A 12,744-nucleotide genomic window follows, 5' to 3' on the forward strand; every position below is an offset into this window, starting at 1 on the left:
ATTACCACAGTTTTCCGTAGTGTGCATTTAATTAAGCAATCCATCTCTCTCTCTCTCTCTCTCTCTCTCTCTCTCTCTCTCTCTCTCTCTCTCTCTCTCTCTCTCTCTCTCTCTCTCTCTCTCTCTCTCTCTCTCTCTCTCTCTCTCTCTCTCTGTCTGTCTAAGAGCCAGACTTTCTGTTGGCATTTGGCTGAAGTAACGTCGTCTTGCAGGGCAGAGAAGAAGAGGGATAAAAGGAAACTCCAGAGCTTGTGGCTGAGTGTAATCTTTCCCTGCCAAGTCGCAAACATCAGCATGTAATTATTCTGACAGCTGCCGCACGTCAATTAACTGTAATGTACACCAGAGAAATATTATTAGTAGCAGTCAGGGAGGAATTTGGCCAACAACATGATGTATAAAATAGGGACACAGACGAGATAACAATCAATAAAAGGCTGTAAAGGAAGAAGAAGAAGAAAAACCTGTTTCATGGCTGCAAATTTCAGAATTGTATAGATGCTTTATTTATATATAGTTATATTTATTCTACTGCATACACTTGTTTGTTAAATATTTTAAAGGGTTTCATTTGTGTATTTTTAAGCATTAAACACTGAAAATCTGCTCCATTATGGACCATTAATTGTAAAAGAAGTTTTCATTAGTGACAGTCCATTAACAAATACTCATATTTGGCCATCACAGCTGCCTGTCGGGTGCAGATTTCTACTGTTCTCCTTCACACCAGCTGCTTAATTTAACTCATTTTTAATCGCTGCATTCCTCCACACTCATGGTGCTTCCTTCCCCCTTTTTGCATGCTGCGCTCAATTGGGTGTGAAGGAGTGTTAATGTGTCTATCATGTCATGTTTGGGAGGAAGAGGGAGCAGCGTGATGCCAGGAGACGGTAATGGCTTTCTAGGGATCCGGGTCTTCGCAGATGCACAGAGAGAAAGTTACGGCTGCACATAAAAGTTTACTGTAAAAGCTTGGTGACTCTATAGCGGGTTAGCCTGCAGGGATAAATAGTGCGCGCCATGTTGTCTCAGGTGTTTATTTTACTTTGGCAGACTTATTGTCAGTGTCACAAATAGATGAGTGTGTTCCGGTCACCAAAACAAACAAGACTGTCGGGACACAACAGCAGCATTTCTGCCAGGCCTGAAGCCCGACCTTAGCCAAAGCGTGGCAGTATAACTTCATCACACCGCTGAGAATCTGCAGGCACCCTCTGAGATCATAACGATGCCATTTAAGACACCGAAGTGATCCAATGAAAACCCACCGTTTTTATGTTCACTGCAGCTCCCACTTCAAACATTACACAGAAGTATGATGTCAATCGGTCTCGGATAATTTGGCTCAATGGTGTAACTGTCTTATTCGGAGCATGTAAAAATAAATACGACTGATGTTAAACAATATCTTTGTCTTTGCATGAAATATTCATAAATTACAACTAGGTAAGGCACATGCTGAAAGTATATGGGAGTTCATTTTACAAACATAAAGCATGAAAGGGAAAAAGGGTTTTAGTTCATTAATAGTTCCTGATATTGAAACATTAAAGCCAGAGAACTCTTGAAAGAGGAAATAACACAACCTTCCTCTTACAAATAAAGTTGAATTTGTTAGCAATAAAAACAAAATACACACAAGTTTTGGTCCAAGAACGTTATTGTGGCTAATGTTACTGTCGCTAATATTAGCAAACTTGCAATATTGTCATAGATCTCACATTAGTGACTGTTCACCGGCCTTATGACACATTTGTCTGTTACACGCCAACATGTAGTTTAACTTGTAAACATGTGAGCAAGTTAGAGAAGTATTTCACTCACCGGTTTGTTATTTTCTGCCTGTGGTCCTCTTACTCAGGTCACCTAAAGATGACCTGCATTGACATTTTATCACTGGGAAACTTAAATTGTGCCGTTTATCCGTAAATTCACGTTACACAAAGTGCAAATATCCATTACTGTCATTGTTTACTTTCTGAGCTTTGAGCCATATACGCTTCGTTGATCTGATTGGTTGATTTGGCCCATATGTTGGTGATAGACAGATGATTTATCCAATCAGCAACCAGCAGTTTTGCCCCTTCCCAAAAGATCTCCTAGGAGAGTTCCCAGATGAATATGCTGAGCAAATGCGAATTGTGCAAATACATCAATCGGGTGAAGCCAGGTTAAAAAACAGCTGCTTATACATAATCTGCTATTCAAATCTACTAAATTAGAACTAATACAAGATCTAAATGTGGCAAAATCTACTTGAGGACCCAATGAATTTTTCGAATCCCAGCTGGGGCCCATCTGTGTTGAGTTTGCTTGTTCTCCCAGTGTCTGCGTGGGTTTTCTCCGGGTTCTCCGGTTTCCTCCCACAGTCAAAAGACATGTATGTGTTAGGTTAATTGGTGACTCTAAAAATTGCCTGTAGGTGTGAATGGTTGTCTGTCTCTGTTCGTCTTTATGTGCCCTGCGATAGACTGGCGTCCTGTCCAGGGTGTACCCCGCCTCACGCCCGATGTCAGCTGGGATCAGCTCCAGCCCCCCGCGACCCCGACAGGGACAAGCGGTTTAAGATGAAGATAAAGAAGACTACTGGCTGTTTGGCCCCTTTGATAGGCTGTATATATTATATTCCTTTCCTGTAGACTTATACAAACCCTTACCATCACTTCTAATTCTAAACCTTACCCTAAACTTAAACCTAGTCTTCACTTTAACTTGGAATGAGTTACGTTATGAGGACTTGCATTTTGTTCCCAAAAGGGAAACGAGTCCCCACAATGTGACTTTGTAAACACATTTATGTCCCCACAACATTATTAATACACAACCCCCACGCACACACACAAGTGCCAAACTGCCCAAACAAGAAGAGATATATGTAATTCCACAGCGTTTTTACAGGTCTCCTGGCTACAGAATGTAGGTGTGTTCCCAGCTAATATCAACAGTTGAGCCGGTGAACACATCACAGAGGGACGGGAGTAAATGGTGTGTGATAGCATGTAGCATTCTCCGACCACTGCTGAGGAATGTGAGTGAGGAATTTACTGCACCTAACGGGGATGCTTCTGGTCCATGTGTTTTCCAGCTTTGAAACCATTGAAACTTTACCTCCCCACTGATACTGCTGAATTATGAACAGGGACGAGAGTTATGGAGCCCTTTAATATGTTTAACGGTTGAACAAGTGCTGCTCGTGGATTTTAGCCATAACCTTCAAAAGTTTCAACCGTAGGCAGGAAACAAAAGCATTTTATTACATATGTTTGCACAAAGATTATCAAGTTATGATTGAGCGTGGCAAAGTCATTATGCCATATCCAAACAGTCTTACATAAGAGTGTTTGGATGTCAAGAGGAAAAACATACGTTGATGACAGCTAAAGTTGAACCACAGAGTCTTTGAATACTGGGCTCAGTGCCAGCATGTTGTCATGTGGTTAAACTAATGATGCTAAGCTCTTTTCAGACCCACTTTGTATTTTTTTTTCTGCAGTCCTTGCTCCAGAATGGAGACAAACATTGACAAATATGAGCATTATGGCTAGATTAGTCTTGCTCAGATTGCAGACAGCGTAAAAGATGCACATTTCTGACACTCAAAAGCACACGCTAACACACTTTATGACTCAAAAATCTCTCAACTGACAACTCTGGCTGAGGATTTAAAAAGGCAAGGATCAAATTCATTTTCCAGTGTTTGTGTTGTGAGCCAATTTGTACTAAACTCCATTTCAGCTCAGCGGGATTCACTGCCTACACAAGGCACAGTTTGGTGGTTTTGCTGGTTATTAGCAACCATGCAATTACACCCATAAATTTCCAGAATCCCCTGGTAAAACATGCATTAATATTTGCTGACACGATATCTGGTAAAACCGCGAGACATTCATATGCCTCATGTTGAAAATATGAGAGCATGTCGGAGTGCTTAGCTGCAGTCACACTAGGCGAACACTCACTAGTAAATCTGATGACCGCATTTGCTGATATTCATGTGCAATGTTTTTCATAACCTGTAGTGCTACCGAGGCTGCTGCTCTGCAAGCCTTTCCTCACAGAGCTCTCCAGAGAAGTGATTGGACGGCAGGAGAGCCAATGAGGGGCTGAGCAGCAGGTTATTTGAACTCTCCTCACACAGCTCAACTAAATCAGACAACATCCTCTGACTTTTCAAACATTATTCTCTCATAAGAGTCTGTCATCATCTGTCTGCTCGGTCACTGCATCATTGGGCACAGAACAAATCGGGAGGAGCACTTTGTTGTATTTTGGTTTTCTTTAAATTACCTAATCCAGGATGGGAACCTGATGCTTCTATTTGCGTCTGGAAGTCTACGGATGCACCTGTTGATCGAGGAAAACTCTCCGCGCTTAGCAATGAACGAAGTTGCCGAGATGAAGTCTGAAACTCTGCTTCATTTCGAGGACATGAGAGCAGAGGAGAGGAGCAGACTGAACTGTGTAGACTTACCACAGAGCAGTTTAACAGACAGACAGAACACAGACCTGCTTCAATTCCAGGAGACCGCTGACGACAGCTCTCCTATCAAGTACAGAAGATATGGGTACTGCCTTTTTGTCTGTGTTGGAAATATTGTTTTGAATAGGTTTAAACGGGTGGTCATATTTTACATTAGAGTTGTGATATGCATCGTAAAATGCAGTATTTCAGATCCAGCCCGGCAAAATGTAGCTTTTGTTCAGCTTTTTACATGCATAGTTGAATAGTTCTTTGCAGTCTGGACAAAAATAATTGCGCACGATGTTCTTTCATGTATAAATACCATAGCTTGAACAGAGAGGAATGTGGGTGGTCTTCGTGAATCTATGAGGCAACTTGTGATTCCTCCAGGTCTCGTCTGAGTGGGGTCAAAGTTCGCCACAAGAGACAGGTGCTGCAGGACATGGCCCGACCGCTGAAACATTGGCTGTACAAACACCGGGACAACCCTTACCCCACCAAGACCGAGAAGGTCCTGCTGGCTCTGGGCTCACACATGACGTTAGTGCAGGTGAGAGAGGAGCTCGCGCACAAAAGCAGGGACTGTGGAAGGAAGGGATATGTTGATGTTGAATTTTGTGGGTTAGGCCTAAGCAATTGCTGTTCTTTAACAAGGTGCATGTGTGTAGGTTTCAAACTGGTTTGCGAACGCCCGGCGGAGGCTGAAGAACACAGTGAGACAGCCAGACCTGAGCTGGGCCCTGAGGATCAAACTGTACAATAAATACATCCAGGGAAACGCTGAGAGACTGAGTGTGTGCAGCGATGACACCAACTCTGATGGTACGAGCTACAGTATCATTTTATAGTGTATTTAAAGGTCCTGTATTATGCTCACTTTTAGGTTTATATTTGTATTTTGAGTTTTCTACTAGAACATGTTTACATGGTTTAATGTACAAAACACACTTTCCTCATACTGTCTGTCTGAATATACCTGTATTCAACCTTTGTCTGAAATGCTCCGTTTTAGCTCCTGTCTCTTTAAGACCCCCTCCAGAAAAAGCCCAGTCGGCTCTGATGGATCAGTTTTTCCAGGTCTTCTACTTCTGTACGCTCGGTGTCTGTGCACTGTCTTTTCAGACGTGGAATGAACGGCACCATAACGTCACTGTAGCAGCACTTTCTACCTATATATAGTATATTTGTGACATCACAACTGTACAGGTTCTGACGGCTCGTTTAAAGACAGTTTCTGAGTACAGGCTGTGTGCGTTTGTCTGTGGATTGAGCATTTTCGATACTTTCATAGCATTTACACTGCACCTGGACCTGCTTTATAGTCAAAAACATAGATAATGGAATCTCAATTCTTACAATATGGGACCTTTTGGATTTAGATCTAAAACTTTGCCCATTGTAAAAACAGTTTATATTTTGTAACATGTTATTCATCAACATAAAAAGGGGCCACAATTTTGTTTCCTTTGCTGTAGATGAAGAGTGTCCCTTACAACCTCCTATCAGCCAATCAGGCTTTGGCAGGTCATCTTCCCACAAGAGTGTGCTCGAGAAGCAGGGCAGCGTCCTCGCCATGGCTGACTCCGCCAACAGTGACGACAGCGCGTCGCCTCCGTCCAAGTACAAGAGCAGTTTACTGAATCGGTATCTGAACGACACCCTGCGGCACATGATGGTGGCGAAGGCCGACGGCGTCACCTCGGTCCGCAAGAGGAGAAGCCACTCCGAGTCATTCAGCTCCAATGAGGGCGATCGAGATGTCGTCTCTCCGGCATCGTCCTACGAAACAGAGGCCAACTTTGTCTACCACATGGGTGAGCAATGCCGATGTTTGTCACTGCCCGGGGGAATATCACACATTAAAGCAATCAGATGAGCTAGATGATGTGCTTTAACATGAAATATCTGTATATGTGTGGATAGAATCAGGGGAAACATGTATTAATGCAACTTAGTGAGTAAATTGGGAGGAAAATAGATGATGGCACCCCCTGTCCACAAAAACCATTGAAGCATCTTCCTTGTTAATTGCAGATTTATGTTGAATGTGAGGTAAAATGGCACTTTAACTGCCCTGCTTCCCCTCAGTTCCTTTTTAACACACCGCAGTGTACAGTAAAATAAGAACAGACCGAACAGAAACTTCCACATGGCTCCTCAGAGCTCCCTGACATTAATAAATCCTGGCAATCCACCGAAAGTCAGAAGCTCTGCGAGATTCAATTATAAAGTTACAGCGAACCTGGGAGGGAGTTTGACACCTGGGTGCCCTTTCAGACCTATAGGGAGCGCAGCACACTGACAACCCTCAAATCCGCTAAAGGTACAGGAGCCAAAGCCTTTACAAACATTACTAATAAAGTCTCATGCAGACGCTGAAATCCCTAATTTTAAAATTGGACGGAGCTCACGCTGGCTGCCGCTGCAAACCGCAAATATCATTTCCATATACTAGAATGTGCCATTTGTTCCGCTTCAACTTCTTGCCATGGTGGAAATGTCCAGTCCAGTCTCAAGGACAATTACAGAATGTCTGAGACTTTATTCTTCCCAGGGTGAGAAGTGGGAGCCTAAGCCAAATGCAGAAATGGAGCAGTCTGTCAGTAAAGCACTGATGACATCTCGTAGAGCGACTGTCAGAGCTGCCACTCATCCGTGAGACAACGCAGAGCAAGATCTCTAATATCCATTTGGCCTTTCTCATCGCTGTTAGCTTTGCTTCCCTGACTCATGTGTGCTTTGGCAGGCGTCTCCTCTCAAGTGTTACTCTCCTACTCAAAATCAATCTAAATATACATGATATTATGAGAGTTGCGAAAAGATTTATGAAACCAATTCTGTTCTTAAGCATTTCTCATCAATTTCACTATGACAATTAAACAAGGCATGCTTTAAGTTCCTTTATTTTTTTTATTTTAGAACAATTTCCAGGCAAACATTGAATCCTGGTCCCAGTCTAAAGATGAATATTATGCTAATGGATAGTTTTTATAGCATGTTAGACGGCTTGATCTGTATCCGGGAAACTCAGTTTAACCCTCAAATTGGCCCATGATTGGTAACATGAATAATTAGGATAATTCATCATTTCAACAGGCTTGTACTATTTAACCAGTGAAATGGTATCATATAAAGTGTACTATATTGCTTAAACTATTACAATAATATGACATAATTTTACAAACATTTATATTAGTGTTTTTATGAATTAAACAACATGTATTCAAGGATTGTAGTTTACCTAATTTATTGTTGCTAATAGTTAGACAGTTTGGGAAATACATCCTTTCACTGTCTTGCCGAGGTTTAGATGAGCAGATTGATATCACTCTTGACATATTTTTCTGTTAAATATAAGGCTCAGCCAGCAGATGGTACGGTTAGCTTAGCATGAAGAGGAGCAAACAGCTAGCTTGGCTTCGTCCAAATCCAAACAAAAAAAACAAAATCCACCTACCAATGCATCTAAAGTTCACTAATTAACATATTATCTATTTTATCTGTTTAAAAACTAAAGCGAAAAACCACAGACTGTATAAAAGATGGACGTAGTCTCCTTAACACCCCCCACAGGTTTCTGAAGAGCCATTGTGAAACACAATGTGGGCGCCAATCTTGGCAGTTAACACCTAATTCAGCAGCTAATCCAAAAATGGGCCAAGAGCTGGAGCATATATGGGGCATAGATGGGTGAATAACACCTTCGGTTTATGCTATTCACTTGTGACGGCACCCACATGTCAATCAAAGCGGCCATGCTTGAAATCATGCATAACTGTAAGCATTAATATAACTGAAACAGGTGAGTTATATAAAAATTCAGGCTGTAAACATGTTTATTCCTGCTGTAAAGATGGCCAGTTAACATAGGGGTCTATGGGGATTGACTCAGTATGGACTGATTTAAAGTGTAATTCCAGCATAAAATAATCCCAGGGTCTTTTTTGGCAAATACATCATCATCAAATAAGCCATCGAGACAATTTTTTTTGGCAGTTTTCCAAGCCTTTTTATTAGATAGGACAGACAGGAAATGGGGTGAGAGAGAGAGAGGGGGAGACACTCAGCAAAGGGCCGCAAGTCAGAGTCTTACTTGCAGCCGCTGCCTCGTGGACCTTCAGTCTCTTTACATGGGGCGACTGCTCTAACCACTGTGCCACTGGCCACCCTGAGCCAATTTTTTTTTTAAACAACTATTAACGGAGAAATCCAGTAGAGTCTCTAACAGCCGAATGCAGCTAACACTGATTAGCAGTTGAAAACATTTGTCTCAAGGGCTTATTTGATGAGTGTATTTGTCGAAAAAAGACCCTGGGATGATTTTACGCCGGAATTTCTCTTTAAGTGGCCGTTCAAGAAACTGCAGTTTTTGACATTCCCATGGTGACTTCACTGTTCAGTCCCGGAGGTTAGCGCATGGTTAAAAACAGAAGGTTTCACGGGAGGTTTCTCTATGTGCCGACTATTTCTTAGCTGGGTGCATGAACTTTCTTCCTTTATACAGACTCAAACAATATTAAATGAGATATAACGTATTAAGTTGTGAGCCTTAGAGCTGTGTTTTTAAACCTTTGGACAGGCTACAGCTATTTTCCCCTGTCTTAATGCTTAGCTAACCTAACATCTGCGGGGAGGGTTATCGGTCTCAGATCGTTCTAAATCAGGGCGAAAAAGCCAATAAGCGTATTTCCCAAAAATGCAACACTAATCCTTGAAATATGTTATTACTTATTTCAAATCATTAATCTTTTGGAGTATTTAGTGATTTTCTTGATGTCATCACATACTATGTGGCCAGGACTGTTGAAATGTTTGCAAACTTTTAATGCATCCCTGCTGGTCATATTAAGGGTGTTTGCGACCCAGTAAGGCTCCTCTGTGGAGGCGAGGTGGAAAGTCAAGCTGCCAGATTCATGACAGGCTAACACCATTAACACGTCTATAGTCCACCCGGGAGAGGCTAAAAGTAAACCTCAAGCAATGGGCTAATAAGTGAAGAACTACACGGTGCCTGACAAGGAGACTTCACCCATCAGTCTGAGTCTGCAGTAAAAGTCGAATTATTGATGTTACTGTTTACTGTACAGGAATCTGAGGATGTTTACACTGTATAGCAGACTACTCACATCAACTTCAGTATTTACCCTAGAAAGGCTGGAGAGCCATAAATGACCCGATACATGTTTTATTGGACCAAGAGTGGCAAAAAAACGTATCTGGATAAACGCTTCAATGCGTTTTCCACCCATTTTGTTTTAAAGGAAAACACGCACGCTGAGAGGGGAGTCTCTTGTTCGCAAAGACATATCCGCATTGAGGAAATAAGGTGTTCAAATATTTTCTCAATACACATTTGTTTCCCAGCATGGATCCCAGGACACACTTGTGAGATGATTGAAGTAATTTAATCTGATATTGTAGAAGAACATCCTTAAATCAGCTCATGTAGATATTTCATTGTGAGTGGTTTACATGAGGCAGATACGATGAAGCTAAATCCAATTATAGGCTGGAGCCAGGGGGTGGCTAGCTTAGCTTAGCACAAGAGTGGACACGGGGAGACATCTAGCTTTTGAACAGATTAAACAAATGTGATAAAATTTGTTGAGGAGAAGGACGAGCTGTTGTGCTTTCAGTGTTTATGCTAAGCTAAGTGAATCAGCTGCTTTCTGTAGCTTCATATTTAGCATACAATCTTGAGAGTAGTGTCAAGATTGAAAAGAAAGTAAAGTATTCCCCAGAAATACCTATTAACTATTCCTTATTTTTAAATAAATAAGGTTTGGCCTAAGCTCTTATGAAGAAATGCCACCACAGACTACTGTAGCACAATGTAGGCTAATATCAACAAAGCAGTCAGCAGCTTCATTACCCCTTGTAAAAAGTAGTCGTAACTGATCCCTGCTGTAAATTTGAGACTCACCAGAGGTAAAACAATGTTTTTTTCTTGGTAATAAATACAACAGAGGGACTCAAGTACTTTTTGGCAAAGCACGTTATGGCTAAAGAGAGAAATGCTCAGGGACGTTCAGTAGCAACAAAGTCTAAAACAGAAAAATGATTTACTATCAGCATGTAGTTGCTCTTGGCTCCAGCGTGGCCAAAGGAATCAGAGACAGGGATGTTTTGGGCTGTTAGTACTGAAAGACTGTGTTTCACAGTGGGCCTCTAATTTCCCTGTCTATTGCTCTCTAATGAAATATCACATTTGACCAGCTTCTATCTGCTCCACTGAAAAAAAGGGCAATATTCCAAGACAAAGTGGAAAGTAAGGTCTACATGTAATGCACAGACCTCAAACTGAGATTGTGCAAGCAATAATATTATTCTACCGTCCAAGATGTATCGTATCCCGCTCCTGCTTCTGAAACAGCCAGAGATACTGGAGTTTAATTTCAGGGCGTTGTGAAAGAAAGACCCTGCCTTGTTCCACAGATGTAGCCTGGTTTCTCAGGTATTCATTCATAATAAGACACACTTCCCCGTCTGTTGGTATGAATTCATTTTGAGCTCAGGCCTAAAAAAGGTTAGAAAAGATGGAGATGTGCAGGGACAGCTTTGGAAATAATAAAACCCATCGGACCAACTGTACAGGTGCGAGCCGAGCTCTGGAAATCTGAAAACACAGCCTGTCCTCGTGATACGGTGCAGATATTACATTTTTTTTTCCACTCTCAAAAGCTCCAGAGAAACACTGCGTTTCATTTGTTTTGGCCAGAGTAGCTGAGTGTAGAGTGACTGTATGGTGCACTTCACTCAGTCAAACCCTTCTGGCACCATTAAACATCCACAGAGACATATTGGACGAGTAGTAACTGTATACACAAATGTCGTATACCAAGATGCACACGCTTACATTTCGGCGCTCTTTCAACTGAACAAACACACACACACACTAAACTCGTAAAGATGCACATGAATACACACAAACTCACAACACATGTTGCAACTTAAAAACCCTCATGCATTAATATCATGGATCACCCTGTAGTTATAAAGCCTAATCCAACTTTGATTATATATTCTCATTTTGCAATTTCACTGCTATCAAGCAAACTGATTCATGGCACATGTAGGTAAGTCTTTTTCTTCTCTCTTGCAGACACAATGGACTATACTTCAAATAAATGTGACAGGTAAGTGTAATTATTTATCGCTCAATATGCAATCAAATCAGCTGTTTGCACTTTTCAACTTTCATTAACTTGAAAAGCAATACTATTCATAATCCCCCTTGGAATTTCCATTTTGAAACAGAACCACCACCTCTAATTCATCCACATTATTCTGTCTTCATATCAAAAGGGGAACGCAAATGTAAAGTTTCTGTTTTGTTTTCTAAAATTGCTCTTAAGCTGAGCAAGAGGTAAGATGGTATTTAACAATCTACTTTATATATTCGCAGGGAGCAGCAGCAGGGCCGGGGCCAGCAGAGACGAGGCGATCAGGGCTGGAGGGAGATCCACGCCGCCGTGGCTCTGACCAACTTGGCCCAGGGACAAAGCTGCACAGCAGACCAGAGCAGCGTGACAGTGCCCAGAGCTGGCACAGGGCAGAGCTGCACCCGGGAGCCCTTCTCGGTTACGAGGACGGCTATCATAGACAGGATGTGTGTCACAGGACCCACCGCCGCTCTGAGACAGAGCTGCACCGCGGGGCCCACTCTCACCAGCCGCATCATCCAGAAGTCCTCTCATATCTCAGAGGTCCAGACTGTTAACGTGGCCCTGGCTAACAGTGTGTAGGCATTTCATTTGAGCATCTGGTCTATCGTTCCATATAGGAATACCAGATGCTTAAGTGCCTTGCAATATCTGTCCAGCCTCTATTATTCTCTAACGCTGATAAACTTTGACGTCTTCAATCATCTTTATATTGTACAATGGAAAAACTAACCTAATGCAGTTGAATGTTTTCTACTGTCCTTGCAATGTTTTCTAATGTCTTTCTATTGCCGTCTGTTGCAGTAAGTTATATTAACTTCCATGAGACTGGATTATCATCCAATGCTAAGTTTGACAGCAGCTATTTGAATAAAACCCAATGTGAAATCTTTTGACCAGTCGTTTGCTTTTAATCATTGCTTTGCAGTGGTTCAAGCTGCATACTTATGTTTTACTGAACTGTATTTAGTGGTAGTTTTCATGTGTGTAATTGCTGGTCTCGCAGTTTCATTATAAACTTTCAAATTGCTTTTTAAAAGGTAATGCGGGCAGAAGGGTGGCACAGTGGACTGAGCAGAGAGACAGTTCTTCAAGCGAAGTGCTGTGGTTAGAGCTCTT

At 41.9% G+C, this 12,744-nt stretch overlaps 1 protein-coding gene across 1 annotated transcript; it reads left to right on the forward strand.

Annotated features, from left to right (window-relative positions):
• Positions 1–4,253: 4,253 nt before the first annotated feature.
• On the forward strand, positions 4,254–12,207 carry LOC310957658 (homeobox protein Mohawk-like; the record flags this gene model as incomplete). The annotated part of the gene is made up of 6 exons (XM_083928331.1): positions 4,254–4,565; positions 4,853–5,012; positions 5,131–5,284; positions 5,938–6,276; positions 11,565–11,598; positions 11,868–12,207. The coding sequence occupies exons 1-6, from the start codon at positions 4,309–4,311 to the stop codon at positions 12,205–12,207; spliced, it is 1,284 nt and encodes a 427-aa protein (XP_083784457.1). The 5' UTR covers positions 4,254–4,308.
• Between the last annotated feature and the right edge of the window lie 537 nt (positions 12,208–12,744).

Source organism: Echiichthys vipera (genome assembly GCF_963691815.1).
Source record: "Echiichthys vipera genome assembly, chromosome: 15".
NCBI lineage: Eukaryota > Metazoa > Chordata > Actinopteri > Perciformes > Trachinidae > Echiichthys > Echiichthys vipera.